The 21,466-nt window shown below is 37.2% G+C and overlaps 1 protein-coding gene across 2 annotated transcripts in view; it reads left to right on the top strand.

Annotated features, from left to right (window-relative positions):
* The first annotated feature begins 1,426 nt into the window (after window positions 1–1,426).
* The window catches only part of XIRP2 (xin actin binding repeat containing 2), an 89,634-nt gene continuing 69,594 nt past the window's right edge, over window positions 1,427–21,466 (top strand). For both annotated transcript variants that reach the window (XM_070938530.1, XM_070938451.1), the window contains exon 1: window positions 1,427–1,568. In XM_070938530.1, coding sequence (XP_070794631.1) covers window positions 1,512–1,568 — 57 coding nt within the window. In that variant the 5' untranslated portion in view covers window positions 1,427–1,511. The remainder of the gene's footprint in view (window positions 1,569–21,466) is intronic.

Genomic DNA, 21,466 nt, shown 5'->3' with positions numbered 1-21,466 from the left:
TTATCTAATGTACAGATGTTGATTGTTCAGATCACTTTTGCGGGAAAGGTTATATCTTAGCACAGCTGAGAAGTTAATAAAAGATTTAAGAAGTTCATTAAACTGTCAATAAAAAAATATCATGACAGAAAAATGACAGAAGTTGTTTTATTAATTGCTAGGCTAAAGAAAATGGCCAACTTGGTTGTAAAGTTAACAGAGAAAATAATGTACATTTTACATTTTTAAAAGCCATTTTTTTATGGTGTTAAATAACAAGCTCTGGCCTCTGGAGGATTCAGTTCTTGCAGGATGACTTCATCTTTCAATTTTTCAAATTAGGTCAAAATAACCAATTATTGTAAAGCTTCCATTATGGTGGGGCAAAGACAAATGTTGGTGGTAAGCAAATGAAATCTGAAAAGTTCCCAGCATACCTCAAAACAGTTTGGTGTGGCTGAATGGGAGATAGATGTACGACAATGTTTCCATTTTCTTCTTAATAAGTATTTACCATAGAGTGCCAATTTGAGATGACTCTCAATCTACCCTTTTTTTCGAGTAGTAGAAATTTAACTGTGTCATGTATCATGTAGCCATTCCTTTGGCACCGTGGTGCCAATAGAAAAAAGAAGAAAAAAGTGTTCAACTTATTTTTGCGCACTGTAAAAATTCAAGAAGAGCAACCTTATATGATAACTCTTTTCTCCAACAAGACCTGAGAATAAGAAGCTATGGAGAAAGATGTGAGGCAAAAACCTTTTAAAAATTATGGGATAGTTTTAAATTATTTAGAAATAAATGCCCAGTAACAACCCTGTTTCCCCAAAAATAAGACATCCCCTGATAATAAGCCCAATCGGGCTTTTGAGTGCATGCGCTAAAATAAGCCTCCCCCTGAAAATATTTAAACACAGAACTAGTAATCAGGTAAGACAGCAAGAGGAGCCCCATCTTACTTCACGTGCCCCAAAATAATAAGATCTCCCCAAAAATAAGGCCAAGCGCTTATTTAGGGGTTAAAAAAATAAGACAGGGTCTTATTTTCGGGGAAACATGGTATAACAAGCTGCTGGAAAAAGAGAAACACAACCTGACAACTGGCTACTTGTTGGCTGACTTGAATATTGATGGATTCTGAATGTAACCCTCTGTTCTAGGTGGTGATTTTGTGGTGCATGTGTGCACATATAAAAATATAATCAGTCACTTGCGATGGTCCATGGTACTATTTTTGTGTTTCTTTTTAAATTTTCCACTCAAAGGACTTGTACATGCATTTAATAGCAATCATACTTCATTACGCAATGTTGCTTGAATGGCCTCTAGAAAAAAAATAGAAAATATTTGATGTCTATCTGTAAAATAAGCAATTGTCATACGTGTTCATCCTAGAAAATTTTGACTGTGTTCTATTGTTGTTTTAAGGTGCTACGGGCGGTAAAAAGTCTGCTGGAGGGCTTTCAGGAGGCATTAAAGAAAGTGACCACGGGCCTCTGGAGATCCAGGAGGCCATCTCCTTAAAAGAAAGAATGGCTTTGTACCAGGCCGCTGCATCTAAAGTAGAGATCAGCAACTCCTCTGCTAATGTAAGAAACACATTTTTTTGCCTAACAGATTCACATCATCCATTCAGACAGAATGGATTCTATTCTTTTATAGAATAAGGTCAATTGTATTTCAGTTTGTCTTTCATTTCTGAGTCCTGCATCAAGAGAGGTGGCTTAGTTTTGGTTTGCACTAATGGTTAATTACCGAGTTCTTTTGTGTACATTCTTTCTGGCAAACTCCTCTTTTTAATAGTTCACACTGAAATTTTTGATTACAATCCTAAAAGCAAGGGCAAAATAATACTCAAGGTGAAAAAGAGAGATAGAAAGAAGAAAAGGTGCGAAAAAAAGGGAAAGGGAAAAATAAGGAAAAAAATATTTTTAAAAGTGACTTCTGATCTTCGTCACAAGCGTAAGCAAACGTATTTTCACCTTCATCTTTTTCTGGCACATTCTTAAACAGCACCTAAAGAAAACTTGCTCTGTTCGATTAGCAATTTGGACGATTGGCTGAGGACAAAATTGACAGATTGCCCACTCTTCTGTTTAGTGTTAAAGCGAAACCTGTTTACACATAGTTTGTGAGAGGTTTTAATATAACTTAATGTAAACAGTTTTTCAAAAAAGAATACCCAAATATCATAATCTACCATCTGTCATACCCCAAGTCTGTCATTCCCAAAAATTGTATCCTTATTTTTTACCCTGTTGTGGTATCTTTGAATAAAGGTCAATTTTAAATAATAGTAGATACATTTTCAAGATGGCCATTAATTAAATTCAGAATTTTGTTCTGACACTTTAGCCAAAGCAAAGTTTCCTAAATAGCATACCCAGAATGAAAGGCAAATTCTTAGGAGTAAATGGACACGGTGGAGCTATTTGTAGCAGTAAGAATTGATTGCCCAGCTGGGTGGCAGTGCCTAGCTGACCTTGGTTAATCTCAAAATGTTAAGGAGGGTCAGATAATTCAATTATTTACTGTTGCCAAGAAAATTGTATGAACATATGCATTAAATCACCGTGAATCAAAATTGAACCAAAGGAGACTTTACTCTTAAGAACTGAAGGTGTACCAAGAATTGATAAGAAATATTAATGTGAGATGTAAATGCCTTATTCCCTAATGTGTAAATAATGTATATATGGGACATCGGGGGTTAACTTATTCTTTGGTTCCTAATGTATTCATAATTCACCACTCCCATTCTTGGCTCCACCCCTTGTATATATAAGGAGCCACCTTCACCATTTTCCTTGCTTCTATCTGTGAATATTCAGTGAATATAGAATGCCTGTTATAATTAAAGAGAAATATATTTAAACCTCTAACTCTTATTATCATTATTGAGTCTGATCCTGAAAATATTGCAACAAGCTGGTAGCAGAGGATGGTTAATTGACTCAATAAATACTTAAAGATGTCTAAGAAAGATAGGCCCAACACCAGGGCCTACAGCAAAGAAATAGAAACTGAACAAGAAATAATCAACGAATCCACAAACGCGATTTCGAGAGAATCCGAAGAATACACCACTGAAGAAGAAGAACCAATAAATGAAAATAATGACCAGGAGGAAATCGAAATAGAAAATAACGAACTCAGGTCAGAGATATTAAAACTATTAAAAAGCCAGAAGAATGATGAAAGCCTCATCGCGAATCTCCGAGAAATGCTGAAAAACAGCGGAGCAGCGAGAGAGAAAAACATTGCTAAAGAGAAACCCAAAGACCAAAAAACTGTGAGTGATATGACTACAGAGAAAGTCGTTATGAAAAAGAAAAGATGTGATCCCGCGCGAAATTTTGAATGGCAGCCATCTTGGTTCCAACAAGCCTCCAAAGTGAGCGAAGCAGAGCCAATCAAAATGCTCAGTTCAAAATTTCTGGCGCGAAAAACGTTATCAGACAACGAAAGCGAAAAGGAAGATTCAAACTCTTCAGAAGAACCAGAATCAGAAAGCGAAGACGACTTAACGAAATCCCAAGTAAAGTCAGCAATGAAGACGCTTTTTGCTGCATTTGGGCCAAAATTAAAAATTTCCAAAGCGACAACGAAGAAGCTAGAGAACAAGCCGATACCTCAAGACCTGCACGCTCCCATCCTGACTTCGAGAGCGACGACGCCCGAGCCCAGAGAGCCATGTCGATTCCGCCCTACACCGCAGACCGGATCAAGTACCAACGCACACAAAAGAAAGAAAAGAGCAGTCGCCGCCATCAAAACTCCTAAAACCGAGCCAGAAACCGACTCGTCTGAAGAGGAGCGGAGCGAGCGAGCTGCAATGGAGAGAACCTTCCACGACGACGCCAAAGAAGAAATGAGCAACGCGCATGTGCGAAACTACGTAGGCGGTCCGGAAAGACTTGAACTGGCCAGAGAACCGCGCAGACTCGTTGCGAGCATCCCCATGCCGTTTTGCAATTTCCTGCACTTGCGAGACCACGGACTACCTCAGGTTGTAAGTAATGAACAAAATAATGTGGGAAACTTACCCAGTGACTTCCCAAAACTTAGAGTTGATGGCATTAATTTGCAAGAATGGTATCAACAGCTCCAGGTTGTCTTTATGAAAGAAAATTTGCTATTCTTTATCACTAGTCCTCCAAGAAGACCTTGGACTTTAAAAATAGATTGTTTACATCATAGAGCATTTTTCTTAATAATATCTAGCGTGTCTCCTACAATGTATCATAGCATCAAACCAAACCTAACTGTTTCAGAAATAATTCAATGCATGTTTAATCTGTTTCACAGCGATAGTGTAGCTACCACTACAAGAATGTCTAAGGATTTCTTTTCTTCCAGAGTAAAACCAGGGGTTTCCATAAGTGAGCATTTGATATCTCTAAACAAAATAAGAGCTGAGCTGCATTTGAGGGGGGAAGTGATTTCAGATCAAACAATGAAAAGTGTTATTATCAATTCACTTGATTCATCATGGGATAGTTTTATGTCACACTTAGACACCATCAATCTAGGATATTTGTCCATAGAAAGTCTATCTAACAAATTGATAGCAGAAGACAATTCAAGAAAAAATCGTTCCAGCAATCACACAGAACACAAATCTTTTAGGAAGGTAGCTTTCCAGGAAAAATACAATGAAGCTTTTAAATGCCATAATTGTGGGTCCAGGGAACACAATAGAAGAGACTGTCCCAAAATCTCAAAGGAGAGACATAGGTCAGAGTATAGGAGCAAATACAATTATAGACAGTCTTCCACAGATAGACATAAATATAGAAGCCCACCAAATTACAGAGATAGTAGAGGGGGTAGAGAAAATTCAAAAGAGAGAAAATCTGGTTCACTGAATGGACTAAATAAACAAGACAGCACTAAAACACAACAAAATGAGAACAATAATTGGCTTATTGATTCTGGGGCAACCAACCACACCACTAATAACAAAAATATATTGTCTTCATTTACAGAAGATAAATTTGTAATAAAGGTAGCTAATCAAGAAAAGGTTCAAGTATTAGGCAGAGGAAATGTGACCTTGCCTGGCCTAGGAAAAATAGAGGGGGTATTGTTAATTCCAGAAATACCTCATAACATACTAAGTGCCATAAAACTAAGCAGAGATTCTGACATCAATATAGTTTTCTCAAAGGGGAAAGCAACTTTAGAGAAGGACAAAACAAATGTAGGCACTGTGATGATTAAAGGAGGCCTACCCTATCTAATAACAAAAGAAAGATGGTTACATAACATTGATTCAAATATGGAAGATTGTATTGAGGCAGATGATGAAAATGTTAGTAACAGTGACAATGATGAATGTAAAATATCTCATGATCACGCAAATACACACAATGAGAAGAAACCAAGAATAGGTAAACCAATTCATGATGAGTGTGCTCACATCTTGCATAGGAAGTTAGGACATGCAAGTTTTCCTGTAGTACAAAAAATGACTGAACACGCAGAAGGTGTCAAAATAAAAAATTGTGAAAATTATTTGGAATGCTCAGTATGTAAATCCACTAAACTAAAAACTAGTCCCAGACCAAAAAAATCCAACAGATCAACTAACAAAATTTTTGACTTAGTACATATGGACCTAGTTGGTCCATTAACTCCATCAATCACTTATAGAAAACGTTACTTCCTAACAATAGTAGACGATTACAGTCGCTATGGTTTTGTTTACACATTAAAACACAAGGATGAAACCTTTCAGAAATTTAAGGAATTCTACAAACGCATAGAAACACAACATAATATCAGAATAAAACAAATTATGACAGATAGGGGATGTGAATTCATGTCTAAAGAATTCTCCCAATGGTTAAAGGATAGAGGAATGCTACATTTCACGTCTAGTCCATTTTCTGCGTTCCAAAACGGGATTGCAGAGAGAAAGAATTCCACACTACAAACCATGATTAGGTGCACATTAGAGGATGCTGGTTTAGGCAAACAATTTTGGTCAGAGGCCTTACATTATTCAAATTACACTCAAAATAGAACCTGGTCCAGTATTGTGAATAAAACACCATATGAGGTGATGTATAATAGGAAACCCAAATTAGCACACATGCACATATTTGGAGTCACTGCAGACGTACACATACCTAAGCAGTTGAGAAGAAAGGGAGAAAACGTATCCAGAAGATTAAGATTTATGGGATATGAAACTGGCACCAAAGGGTACAGATTCATTGATAATAATAACAAATTTATAGTCTCCAGAACAGCTGTGTTCCATGAACAGGCCAATTGGTCTAAATTACATCTTAATGAAATATTTCCAAATAAATGCAAAGATACAAAATCTTGTGAGGAAGGGACAATAGAAAATCAAAATATCAACAAAAATAAAAACAAAACCAAAACTTGGACAAATAGTCAGTACAAAATAAAGACAGACACATTAACAAAAAAGGAAGCAAGATATTTGCATGATAACCATAGCAAACCCGAAAGAGCTATTAGAAACAATAGAAATCAAGTACCAAATAAATACAGAGATTACATAATGCATATGGATGGTGAACAAATGACACCTAATACATATGAGGAAGTATTAAAACTCCCTCGTGAAGAAAAGGAAAAATGGGAACTAGCTATGAAAAAAGAGATGGAAAGTTTGCAAGGATTAAATGTGTTTACACCTGCGATTGCACCTAAAGATAAAACGATTATAGGTACCAGGTGGATTTATAAAATTAAGAATCTAGAAGGAGGCAATACTCTATACAAAGCTAGATTGGTTGCACAAGGTTATGCACAAAAATATCCGGAGGACTACACTGACACATACTCCCCCACAGTGAGAACAGAGAGTGTTAAAACAGCTCTAGTAGTGGCATCTGCACTCAATCTTGATGTATTTCAATATGACATACAGACTGCGTATTTACACGCAAAACTAGATAAGGAAATATATGTAAGAGCACCACACAGTCAATACACTAATAAGAATGAAATTTGGCTATTGAACAAGAGTCTATACGGATTAAAGCAATCTGGCAAAAGATGGTACGATTGCTTGGTAAAAGTACTTAAGACCATGGATTTCAACGCTACCACTGCTGATAACTGTTTCTTTGTAAAAAAGAATGATGATCGTATTGAATTTGTATTAATTTATGTAGATGATATTTTATATATAGGAAAACACAAGGAGAGAAGAGAAACCTTTGTAAATAAGCTAAACGAACATTTCTCGTTGAAATCTCTAGGTAAAGTAAACAAATACCTTGGTGTACAAATTAACAAAACTAGAAGGGGATTCAAACTTACTCAGAAAGATAAAATCATTGAACTTCTGAACAAATGCAATTTAAACAATGCCAAACCCTGTGACACTCCTATGCAAACTGATTTCCTTAGAAACACTGATGAATCTTCCCCTGAATTCAAGGATAATACATTTTATAGATCAGTCATAGGTTCACTTCTTTATATATCTAATTGGACCAGGCCAGATATTGCATTACCACTCAACTTATTGTCAAGATATGTTAGCAAACCAACAATGTATCATTGGGAAGCAGTCAAAAGAATTCTAAGATATTTGAAAAGTACATTAGACTTTTGCTTAGTATTAGAACCTAGTAATGATAAAGAACCAAAACTTACATGTTACGCAGATGCGGATTGGGCTGGAGATATATCATGCAGAAAGAGCACTTCTGGTTATATTTTTCTATTAAATGACTGTCCAGTTTACTGGTACACTGGTAAACAAGAACTGGTAGCTACTTCGACCACAGAAGCGGAATATGTTTGTTTGTCCAAAGCTGCAAATAACCTTGTATGGTTTAATGATTTGATTTCAGATGTTTGGAAAAAACCTGCTTTGCCTTTTGTTATGCATGAAGATAATAAAGCAGCCATTGAAATATCCAGATCCGATGCCATTGGACAAAGGTCCAGGCATATAGATATAAAATTTAAGCATGTGAGACAATTGTCTCAAGATGGATTTATCAAAGCAGTGCATTGTGATACCTCTGAACAATTAGCTGACATATTGACGAAGCCTTTACCTTCTAAACAGCACAAATATTTAACATCAAAATTATATGTCTTATATTGTCCTGAATCTGAATGTAATTGGTGTTGTATAGCGAACCGGCATTTAGAGGGGGATTTGTGAGATGTAAATGCCTTATTCCCTAATGTGTAAATAATGTATATATGGGACATCGGGGGTTAACTTATTCTTTGGTTCCTAATGTATTCATAATTCACCACTCCCATTCTTGGCTCCACCCCTTGTATATATAAGGAGCCACCTTCACCATTTTCCTTGCTTCTATCTGTGAATATTCAGTGAATATAGAATGCCTGTTATAATTAAAGAGAAATATATTTAAACCTCTAACTCTTATTATCATTATTGAGTCTGATCCTGAAAATATTGCAACAATTAAGAAAAACTTACGGTAGTCCATTTGCTGCTAAGGGATAACAAACATGATTAGGTGGTAGACTCTTGGGGCTTGCTCTGAAGGTATAAGTAATTCCAGGAGAGTTCAGGAAAATAAATTGCTCTCCGCAAAGATAATAATGTGGGTCAGAGGTTCACTGTTGTGCACCCATTCGGTGTTTATTTTCTGCTCAAAAATGCTGATGTCCATTCCATCAGAGAAAATGTTCTCTCAGATTAAACTTTAGTTGCATATGCGCCTCCATGTCGAAGACACATAAAACAATGTTTGGAATCATTTTACTTTGAAACATATTGGGAAAGACAAAGAAAACAAAGCATGCAAACATTGTCACTCCAGAAATGTTTAAGCAATTCATTTCGTAACTCAAAAAGAGTCTTCAGCAAGTCAAATCAAGGATAGATAAAATATGTTTTATCCATACAATGCATTTGTTATCTCTGTATGACAAATAAAACCTATCCATCAAGCTTAATATTACATAACTTAGCCCTGTTCTAATGGGAACATGGAAATGTTCCCACCTAGGCTATTTTTCAATCTGAAAGGTACTCTCCATACAATCACAGTGACCCTTTCCCTAATTATAGAATGAAAACCAGGTTGGATGATGTTTTAAGTCAAAGTAATAACTTTGCATACATATTGGGGATTTCAAAAAAATCCTCAGTATTTACACTTGAATACCTATAAATGAAACTATTATAAGAACATAAACTAAGAAGATGTAATCTAATTGATGGTAACACCTAAAAATTTTAACAGGAGACTATTAACTGCTACCAAAATAATAGCTGCTTCCAAGCAATATAGAAATCAAATCAATCAATCAATCAATCATTTTACAAATTCCATAGCATATGGAAGCATAGCATAGCACAGGCTATGACTGATAATAAGATGTATCATAAATCATACTGCCAGCCTTTGGAAGGGATTATTTCAGTTCAATATATCCAATTACTTTTCTTCCTGATGCTATAGGCACAAAATCTATGAGAAGTAACTTAGTCAACAAAGAAATCAGAACTGTTTATGATGTTGCTGTTGGAGACAGATTTTAAATAATTAGTAATCAGAACATTAATGCTAGTGATGATAAAATTGTTATTTATGGAATTGTTTAAGGAATTTGAAATATCAGTTACAACTGTATTTTCTAAAAGAACAATAGAAATTTTGACGCCTGAATCAAATTATGATCACTGGTATAATTAGCCATTTATTTATTTATACATCTTTTTAAATGCCTGATTACCAGTGAGTTAGACACTTTTTCCTTAAAAAAGCTAAAATAATAAAATGAATGAACAAGAGCTAAGCATCCGGAAAAAGAAAAACTATACAAAACAAAACCAATGTTATAGAGGCTTAGCATCTTTCTATTCCAAAGTCTGGGAAAATAATCGGGTTTTCAATGCCTTCCAGAACTTCATCAGTGGTTCATTTCACAGTCAGCCAGATGTTCAGACTGGATTTGTCATTTTATCTATCAATCGAGTCCTTCCCAAGGACCTGATATAGGCATATGTTGATGTTTCATAGTATTAAAGGTATCATCCCAGAATGTAAGCGGTTCCAAGTAAAGCTGCCCTTTACAATTGACTCATGATGAATTTATCAATGCCGATGGTGTTTAATTGGTGTTTCAGTTGTTTTGGGATTGCACCCGAGCTATTACTATTAATACCAACTTTGCTTTCTTTTGTCACAGTCATTCTATTTGTATTTGTATTTTGTTATCTTCTCCAGTTCTTTCTCTTCTTTTCAGATGTCTCCAAGTCATGGCTGTTATCCATATTTATTTATTTTTGTCTTTCTTATCGATAATTGTTAGGTTTTGGGTGTTATGTGGCAGATGCCTATTGGTTTGAATTCTAAAGTCCCAGAGCACTTTAATTTCCTCATTTTCTATGACTTGTTCTATGTTATGGTCCCACCAGTTCTTGCTTGCAGGCAAATGGTATTTCTTGCAGATCTTCAAATGCACCATTGTTGCTACTTTGTCATGTCGTCGTTTGTAGTCAGTCTATGCGATCTTCTTATAGCAGCTAACCAGGTGATACACTGTTTCTTCAGCTTCTTTGCAGAGGCGGCACTTGCTTTCAGTTGCTGTCTTCTCATTTCTGGCTTTGTACGCATTTTCCTGTAGGCCAGTTTGGTCTCTCCAATAGTCAGTAAGCCTTCCTGATATACTAGCTTTCATGAATCTTCTTTATTGTTCTTCAGATATTCTTCCAATGCCTTTTTTTCCCAACTGTCTGATGTACTTGCAATATTCCACACCCACCTATTTTCCTTGGTAAATAAAATCTGTCAATATCACTGCAAAGATGAAAGGCATGATTTATTGCCATTATTTTTCTGGTCTTCCTATTTAGAGCCCTTAGTTTTGCTTGAGTCCAGTCCACTATTACAGCTGTGTATCTCATGACTGAAATTACCCAGATATTAATTGCCTTGATGGTATTTCCTCTACTGGGTTTGGACTTTTAAGATCTTCTTCACTCTTTTGTCCAACAGTGGTATCATCATCATCATCATCATTATCATCATTCACTCAATTTCTATGGTTGTCCATTCATCTGTGACTCTGGGTAGTTTACAGAGGATTAAATAACCAAAAGAGATCAGCAATAATATAGATATGATGAAGAGAGAAAGAAAACAATGTCAAATGTTTATTATTAACATTTAAATATCAAATATAGCCCTTCCCATTGTAACAATAATACATGCCTACAGGGGTGGGTTCTACTTACCTTTGCTACCGGTTCACAACGGGGCCGCGTGCACACTGTTCTGTGCATGCGCAGAAGCGTTCTGATGAGGTCGTGGTCAGTGGGCGGAGCCTCCCGCCGGTTTTACTAACAGTTCTATAGAACCGTTGTGAACTGGGGGCAACCCACCACTGCATGGCTACTATATTTCATGCCCACAGCTTGTGGTAAGAGCCAGGGCTTGTGTGTTTTTCCTGAAAGACAGCATGGTTTTAGATGCATGGACCTCTGGATCCACACGGCAGTTGTGACAATAGAGATATGCAATTCAGGAAAATACAGAAGAAGCAAGTTCCTTAATGCATTTTGCAGTGTCTATTTATACAGACAGTCTCATGGAGATCCATTTATAATATCGTCCACATAATGGTGGCCATTTTTTATTCCCATAAAACTGATGCGATTCTGAAGACATATGATTATTCAGAAAAGGCAATTCTGCTGACAGGATTTAGGACAAGCTACATATAATTCAGGTTGTAGATTAACATTTTAGGAGGTTTTTTAAATTTTCTATCTCATACAATCACAATTTGTAAAGGGGTGGCAAAGAGTTTATTTAATTCTTCTGTCTTTTGCCATTCTGCCATTATCCAACTCAAATCCTATAGAAAGCTTCAGGCTCTTTTATTTTTTTTTTAACCAAACAAAGAAAAACAAATATAAAAATGTTCATGGTGGGAAAAAGTTCCAAATGAAATTTAAAAAGCTGGTTTGAAGCTATGAAGCTCTTTTTGGTTTGGCTTTGGTTTACGTTGTTCCTCTTGAATTGGAATATCCACACTGATCTTGCTGGAAGATCAGTGCAGCTGTTTTTCAGGAAGAGTGTGTGTGTGTGTGTGTGAATTTGAAGACATTGTTCTTCCCCAATGGGGCTAGCCTTCCAGAGTGGCCTGTCATAGGAGGTTTCATTGGCTCCAGGGTTACAGTATTTGCCTTCCAGAAACAACTAACACAGCTATTGTTTTGAGCTCTGTAGACACTATATTTTTTTTTTAATTTTTCATGATTATGTTATTGTCTTGTTTATGAGCCACTGAGAATCCATTTACAATTACAGCGGGAGATCAGTTTGATTAATAAATAAATAGTGAGTAAGATTTTAAAGATTTAAGCATTTTGTCTTCACCCGGCAGTCTTCTTGTGATTCCAGCACCCAGCAGTAGTTTTATTTACAAAGAAAAAACAACAACCCCAAAAAAGAACAACCCAAAATTCATTCCATTTCAAGATAAGCAGCCTGATTTTGGCCTAGTGACAATAACGGTGTATTATTACTGGATAACAACCGGTGTGCAAGAACTGAGTCCAGAAGAATAGAAAGCACTCACAAAATTTCCCCACTTTTTTTTTTTTTTTTTTAATTTCAGCATTGCACTGCTCCCAAGTTGTTGGGGTTTTTTGCTTGGTTTAGATCTGTAGCTACTGTAAATAGAGTTTATGATATTGGAATTCTTTCTAGAAGAAAAGCTACAGCATGCCATACAGACTGCATAAAAAGCACTTTCTATACCGTGTTTATAAAATAAAAAAAATGACACACATCTCAGTTTTTCATTAGATCAATATGAGAAATTTGACTTATTTGAATTCTCCCAGCCCTGTTTAAAAATAGTGAACCTTATGACGGACAACAAAAGGAAGAATGCAATGAAAAGTACATATTTCTTTTGACTCTGTTTCTGGATATGAAAAGAGGTCTAAAAGAGGCTACCTTTAAATTATCACTTATTTAATATTTTCCATATTCTCTTGTGTTTTAAAGGTTTATTCAAGTATTCTTTGATCCACGAGAAATTGAAGATAAAAATGTAAGCAAAATTATTGCACAATAGAAACTACACAAAAGAAAAAATAAGAAGTGTAACTTAATGCACATACAAACACATTTAGTATACTTTTAAACTAAGTATAAATACATTTGGAATCTTATGGAAGATACATTTTAACGATCCATGCTTAGTGTAGCTCAACTAAAAAACAGAGGTATAAAAAGAGGAATCATGTTGTTGCCATAATCAGAAATGGAGACCAAAGGTGAATAAAACAATCTTTAGCTGAAGGAGTCTTCAGGAATCTTTACTGCAGAGTTCATTTTTCAGCCAATTCCATTTCCCACACCATTGATCCAAAGAAAGATATACTCTGTTTTTCTGTAATAAATCTGACTCTTAAGAATAATAATTGAATTCGTTTCTTACCCTTTGCTAATTCTTGTGTCACACCATCTTAAATGTCCTGGCAAATCTAGACAATAAATCTATACTCACAGTCGTAATTAAGAATTGTGTAATCTGTCTAATTTATTCAAAAACTTTTAGTCAAAACAAGCGAGTAAATGCCCATTTCCAGCAGAAATAGCAATGCATTCCAATTGGATGACAACCCAACCCCATCGAGAAACCCCATTGAGTAATACAATGCCATTTTAAGGTCCATGGTATTGTTTCTGAAGTGTTGGTGTCTTTCCAAAAACAGTTTTAGGAGAAATGTTAAGTAATAATGTTTTTCAAATGGACTTAGGTTCAGATCACAAGCCCTTTCCCTGTTTTGTTAAAAACTCTGAAGAGAGCCAACTGTCATTGTCTTATCTAGCATTTTCTCGCAGGTGCAGCTGGGTCCCTTTTTTGGATCAATGAACACCATTTCACATGATCAAACACAGCAACTGGGTCCAACTGAACAATTTTTGATGTCTGCATTAATGGTGTCCTGCCACCTGAAAGCCACTTGTGCTTGTTGTAAAACACTACATATAACATGAAGAGATTCCTTTACATTAACTACAGTAATACATACGGACATATTTTTCAGTTTGTTAATATTTGATTAACAAGCTATCATGAGCTTAAGAAAAATATGCTATATCTCCTTCTTTTCAAATCAAGCTAGAAACTTGTAATCAGCTTTATTTTCATTTGTTTCACTGTCCTCTATCAACAGAATGAACAGAAAATAACATTTTAGGAAGAACAATAATCTGAATAACAATATGTATAAATGACAGGGGAAAAAGGTTATTGCTGAAAAAGCAATAAGGTGTTGCCAGGTGCTTCAATGAGCAGAGACACCCCCCCATACACAAAGATTAGGAAGTAGCTCTTGGATAGTGTCATACAGAATACAGAATAACAGAGTTGGAAGGGACCTTGGAGGTCTTCTAGTCCATCCCCCTGGTCAGGCAAGAAAATTTATTTATTTAATTATTTATTTATTAAATTTTTATACCGCCCTTCTCCTGAAGGACTCGGTGGTGCACAGCCAAAGATAAAAACAAATACATATATAAAATTTAAAAACCATTTAAAACATATTAAATACTTTGGCCCCAACCATTAAAACAAAAACAACCCATTAAAATTAATATTTAGGCCAACCCAGCTTGTTGGAACAATAACGTTCCACGGCGAAAGGTGTGCAGGTCAGGGATCATCCGTATCTCTGGGGGCATTTCATTCCAGAGGGCAAGTGCCCCCACAGAGAAGGCTCTCCCCCTGGGTGTCGCCAGTGGACATTGTTTGACCAACGGTACCCTAAGGAGTCCCTCTCTGTGGGAGCGCATTGGCCGGTGGGAGGCTATCGGTAGCAGAAGGTGATCTCGTAAGTATCCAGGTCCTAAGCCATGGAGCCCTTTAAGGATGGTAACCAACACCTTGAATCACTCCCGGAAGACCACCGGGAGCCAGTGCAGCTCACACAGGAGTGGGGTTACATGGGAGCACCGTGTCGCTCCCATAATCACCCACGCGGCCGCATTCTGGACCAGTTGGAGCCTCCGGGTGCTCTTCAAGGGGAGCCCCATGTAGAGAGCATTACAGTAGTCCAGACGAGAGGTGACGAAGGCATGAGTGACCGTGCGTAAGGAGTCCCGATCCAGAAAGGGACGCAACTGGCAAATCAGGTGAACCTGATAAAAAGCCCCCCTGGCCACAGCCGTCACATGATCTTCAAGAGACTGTATCGTTGCAGACAAATGGTTGTCTATCCATCTCTTCTTAAAAACTTCCAGTGTTGGAGCACTCACAACTTCTGGAGGCAAGTTGTTCCACTGATTAATTGTTCTAACTGTCCAGAAATGTCTTCTTAGTTCTACGTTGGTTCCCTCCTTCATTCGTTTCCATCCATTACTTCTTGTCCTGCCTTCAGCTGGTTTGGAGAATAGGTTGCCTCCCACTTCTTTGTGGCAGCCCCTTGGATATTGGAACATGACTATCATGTCATCCCTAGTCCTTCTTTTCATTAAACTTCAATCCAAGGGCTGTAACAAGCACACCAGCCTGGTTGACAAAAGTGCTTGCAACACTTTGGCCATAGCTTGTGCCTCTAATGACAAAGAAGAATCTAAAACCATTCCCAAGCCACCAACTCCATCTTTTGGGGACATATATAACCCTATGCAGAACAGCCTGATAAATATGGCAAATGTACTTTACATCCTTCCATGGGTGAAATTTATTCAGTTCTAATTAGAATTGAGTTAGCTCTGCTGGTGTTTTGTAAAATCTCTAGTTATACGATGCCATTCTTATATTAAATTTCCCCTAATATTTTGTGCTAGTATTTTTGTAGAGTACCCTGTATCTGCTCCAACACAAAGATGACTGATTATAGCTCTAAATTGTATCCAAACTGCTCCCAATAATAATTTAATATTTGCATGCAGAAATAGCAAATTTAGAAGCACATTTTTGATCAAATGTATTGTATTTCTATTATGTGTTGTATTCCTTATCCAGAAGGATTTTAGAATCAAAAAGAAAACAAAATTAAAATTAACAGTTTCTTTTACTCATAGTTAGCCACCAATTTAAAATTTGCTCCATCTTCCCTGTAAAATTCAGGAAAAGTTTAAATAAACAGAACACAACTTCTACAATGTTATTCTTAAAGAAGGACTAAAATTGTATTTGGGAATCCACAAACCATTTCACATTGAGCTCAGTGCCAGGTGATTGCGTGAACATACTGTATCCATATGGAGATCATTTTCTGCTGGGTTTTTTTTTTTTTTAGAATTTATTTTTACTTTCCAGGCTTGCCTGCACCTCTCAAATTCCCCAGCACAGAATGCCATCCACATACTAAATAGCCTGCTCTTGTTTAGCTTCTAGGCTCAGGCAAATTGGCCAGGTGCTTCCACCTACTCAAACAAGTGATAACTTATAACTTGTGCTTGTTAAAATCTCTGACAGTCACCCACATTCCAATTTTCATAAAATGTAAACAACAAAATCAGTTTGTTGCTTACAAATCCAATTCTTGAAAATTGCATGCACTTCCATAGCAACAATGGTAGCAGCCCCCAAACGGATCCATGAAGCTTTAAAATTGCTGAGAATCCCACAGGAGCCAATGTGACTGACAAAATATTAGAGGGTGAAAAGGAAGAAAAAGTATCAACATGGGCCATCCTACCTCCCATGTATATCTTACATGCAGTGCTGAATTCCAATTTTTTTTACTACTGGTTCTGTGGGCGTGGCTTGGTGGGCATGGTGTGGCTTGGTGGGCGTGGCTTGGTGGGTGTGGCAGGGGAAGAATACTGCAAAATCTCCATTCCCACCCCACTCCAGGGGAAGGATACTGCAAAATCCCCATTCCCTCCCCACTCCTCGGGGAAGTATATTGCAAAATCTCCATTCCCACCCCACTCTGGGGCCAGCCAGAGGAGGTATTTGCCGGTTCTCCGAACTACTCAAAATTTCCACTACCGGTTCTCCAGAACCTGTCAGAACCTGATGGATTTCATCCCTGCTTACATGGATGTATACCTTATACGTGCAGTCATATGTTGGTGCTTAAAAAAAAATATTTTCAATATCCTATTAGCAAGGGCTGCCAAAGTGATCTCCCCCCAATCAATTAAAACCTATGGTGATGCTAGCTTGAGTCACAAAGGCAGAATTTCTTTCCAGGAGGAGAAGAGTGATATTTCCACCAATGGGAAACCAAGTGATCCCCAAGCTCTTCAGAGCTCAAGTGTTTCATCTATAAAGCTATTGAACTGTAGCTAAGATAGAAATAAATTGGTTCAACAAAGATGACAGGATGAGATCACAGGGCACAGAGCTGATCATTAGTGATGTGAATGCAGACTTCAGTTTTGCTTGATGGTCCTCTTTAATGGGGCCAGAATGCGATTTACCGCTACTTACGTTTAATAGATTTGCATTTGGAGTTTTGAAAGAACGTGGATAATTTTTAAAATGTCAGATGAACTTCTTAATATCATTCAGCTAGTAGGATGGATACTGGGGGCCCAAACTCTATAGTATTGCACTAGATGGTAGATTTCCCTGCCAAGAGCTATTCCAATGTGTTGAATTGCAATGCTTGCAGGTTTTAGAAGGTGCCATTCCAGGGGTGAAATGCTCCCGGTTCGGACCAGATCACCCGAACCGGTAGCGATGGCAGGTGGTGGTTCGGAGAACCGGTAGCAAAAATCCCTGCCCCCCCATCATGCCCAGCTGAGCCGCACGATCATCAGAGGCTTTTTTTTTTACCTTTAAAAGCATTTTTTCTACAACCTCTTCCGATGAAAAAATGCTTTTAAAAGTTAAAAAAAAAGCCTCTGATGATCGCGCAACTCTGCTGGGATTGTCAGGGGCTTTTCAAAGCATTTTTTTCTGCAACCTCTTGGCCGAAGAGGTGGTAAAAAAATGCTTTGAAAAGTCTCTGACGATCCCAGCTGAGTTGCCTGATCGGCAGAGAGGCATTTTTTAAAAAACCTCTCTGACGATCCCAGCTGAGTCGCCTGATCGGCAGAGGCTTTTCAAAATGCTTTGAAAAGTTAAAAAAAAAAAAGTTGGCCACGCCCACCCAGTCACATTAACCCCACCACCAAGCCACACCCACAGAACCAGTAGTAACAAATTTTACATTTCACCCCTGTGCCATTCCAATGTGTGTATATATAAGGTGACAGATTGGAAAAGTCTGAGTTACGGTAGTTTAATGGGTAATAGATTCTGCATGTATAATAGAAGAGATTCTGAATATTGACCTGAGAAGATACGAATGACCAAAAGAAAGGCACTAAAGCAAAGCTTACTTGATACAAAATATTACTGGGCATTTACCAGTTACATGGTGCTGCTTCCAAGGACTTCAGCTGGGATGGAAACTGAGAGTTCTAATGGCTTGGGGAGATGGGACATGAGCACAAGGCTCTAGAATAGAATAGATTACAGAACCTCCTGCTTGACCAGTGGGCTGGACTAAAGACTTCTAAGGTCTCTTCCGGCTCATTCATTCTATTTTATTCCAGTCCTGCTAGAAACTGCCATCCTTCCCCTGCAGCTAATAGAGTGGGAAGGGACCTTTGAAGTCTTCTAGACTTCAATTTTGGCTTAAGCAGGAGACCTTGCATCATTTCAGACAAGTGGCTGTCCAGTCTCTTCTTGAAAGCTTCCAGTCTGTTACTGGACCCACAGAAGCACCCACAGCTTCTGGAGGCAAGTCATTCCACTGATTAATTGTTCCCAGCGTTAGAAAATTTCTCCTTAGTTCTAGGTTGCTTCTCTCCTTGATTATTTTCCATCCACTCTTTCTTGTCGTGCCTTCTGGTGCTTTGGAAAATAGGTTGAAATATCAACCCACATCCATATGCACATCTCTATTGGTGCCACTGTATCCTAAAGGACAAGATTTGTATAGATGTTGTTGGATCAGGCGCAGGGAAAGAAGACATGACCAGCTCGATACATTTAGTACCTTTATTGCAACAGTAACAGACTGGTGCTGCACTGCCGGAGCTCTCCTTATATTCGCTCCGGCAGACGCACCGCCCCTAAGACAGCTATTCAAAATCCCCACCGGAGGATGCCAACCAATCCGGATGGATGTCCTTATAAGGACATAACAGATGTGGAGACCAAATATATTACCATTTTTGGTTCTCTGAAAGGCTTCACATTTTGCCACATTCTCAAGAGCTTTCTGTCTTTAATTTGTTCTTGCATTGAATTGTTCTCGAATACATGAATAAATCATTATATCATCAACCATCAGGCAAGAGATGGCCTATCTATCATATACAATTAGTATCTAACGTATTGTATTAGTAGCGATTGGCATTTCATTTTTGGTCAGTCCTACACAATAATGTTTCTAATTGTGTGTTACATTCTCTGATTGCAAGAGAATACTTGCTTGTTCCCATCTTTTTGGAGAACGCTCCTCTCTAATTCACATAGAGAGACTTGTATGGACAAACCATACTAAAAAAAAGTCTAGTCAACTATAATTAGTTAATTATAAATCAAAGCAAATTAAATGTTTTCTGCTCAAGAAAGTTTTAAGGTGTTCAGAGCTTATGCTTATTTGAGCTTTCCCCTGGCATTTCCTTCTTTTTGATTCTTACTTTTTCTGTGCTGTTTTGTGTGCATTAAACCCGGTGACCAAATAAATGAAAACATGGAGAAACGCAAAATGTTGAAATAATTCTTGATATTGTGTTTTGGTTAATACTTCTACTGCTTTGAATGGAAAGTGTCCGCTTTGCTGTTCATTTCAAACATTGACCCATATTTTGGCTGGGCCCTTTCCATGTATGGGATCAGGACAAATGCTTTCATTGTCTTCTCTGATAAAAGCTTCCATTTATGCCATTTAAGCCATCAAAACTTAACTGGATCTCACAGTGACATTAATTTACTTTTGCTTGAACAGGATATCAGAAAGGACAGTGACTATTTTCTAGGAGCCCATTATATAAGTCACATCCAGCAAAGAGTTTAAAGAGTGTCAGATAAAAATGGCCCACTACAAATCATTGTGATTGCACTGGCTTGTGCTAGGCATGCATGAAATGGTTGCTTGATAATATAACTGGCTGTTCACACTTGCTGTGCCAAAACATAGATCTTCAGACATAGCTTTCATGTCTTTGGATCCTTCGAAAAATAAGACTATTTTGCTAGGCTATGCTTTGTTGCCCCTCAGATATATGCACTGGAATCTCAAAATGACTTGGATGTTTCAAGAAAATTTCATTCCCTGCTAGTTTCTGAATTTAAAAAAAAGAAATATATCAGCTCCTAATGGGGATAGGGAAGGAAGGAAGGAAGGAAGGAAGGAAGGAAGGAAGGAAGGAAGGAAGGAAGGAAAGGAAAGGAAAGGAAAGGAAAGGAAAGGAAAGGAAAGGAAAGGAAAGGAAAGGAAAGGAAAGGAAAGGAAAGGAAAGGAAAGGAAAGGAAATAGAATATCACTGTAACTCTCCAGATAAATATATGTACTCAAAGTCAACAGTCCCATTATTACTAGGGAAATTTTCTTTTTGTGTATTATTTATGGAGGTGTTAAAATCAAATTTGATTCAATTTGCAGTGGTACTAATAGAAAGATCTGGGAACAGTAGTTGAGTGTATTCTGAATAAGCACCACGCTGCTTACTTTAGCAACTTTAGAGAAATGCAACTTTAAATTACTTCAACGAAATTGTACTTGTAAATCATGAGAAGTAATTGTTCTGTTTATTGTTCATTGATCAGATCCCAAGCCAGGTACTATGTTATGTGGTGGATATTTGTCTATAAGAAGGGTTTAAAGAAACTGCCGTAGGTTCAGAGAAGGGCAAGGAACTAGAATCATAGTCCTTTGAAGACAGACTGAAAGGGCATATTTATCCCTGAAGAAAGGTGACTGAAGGGGTTATGCTACCACTTTTCAAATGAGTGAAAGGGTATCATATAGAAAGTCAAGAAGTATTCTAGGGTGCAGGACATGGAATAAGAGATGCCAGTTGAAAGAAGACATAAATTGAATGTTTTAAAAAAGTTAAAATTGAATGTTAAAAAAAGTTTTCTAACAAAGCTCTTGGAAGTGGAACAAATCACAAAGAATAGATGAACTTGGTTTCCTGAGAAGTCTTAAAATGGAGGGTAGAAGGCTACCTATTGGGGGTACGTATATATGTATGTATGTATGCATGCATCATGCATATAATGAACCTTGGATTCAAAAATATGAAAAATATTTACATTGTTTTATATTATATCATTATATTTTGTTTTGCTTTTAATGCTAAAATTATATACCTGCACATTTAGGTCTTTTTAATGTAATACATCCTTATATACTTTAAACAAAGGCCGCTTATATAATTTATGTAGTTATGTATAAAGTATATCTTACTAGCATAGCTTACTTTACGGTCTCATCTCGAAACTATTAAAAATAAAGATCATGAAGGCTGACTAATAGATTCAGACAGTGCATAAAGCATATTCAGTTAAACAAAGGGGATGG

Source organism: Pituophis catenifer, unplaced genomic scaffold (genome assembly GCF_029215685.1).
Source record: "Pituophis catenifer annectens isolate HBS135680 unplaced genomic scaffold, rPitCat1.0.hap2 SCAF_1, whole genome shotgun sequence".
Classification (NCBI taxonomy): domain Eukaryota; kingdom Metazoa; phylum Chordata; class Lepidosauria; order Squamata; family Colubridae; genus Pituophis; species Pituophis catenifer.
Note: the sequence above shows the minus strand (reverse complement) of the source record. Positions and strands in the feature narration are given on the sequence as shown.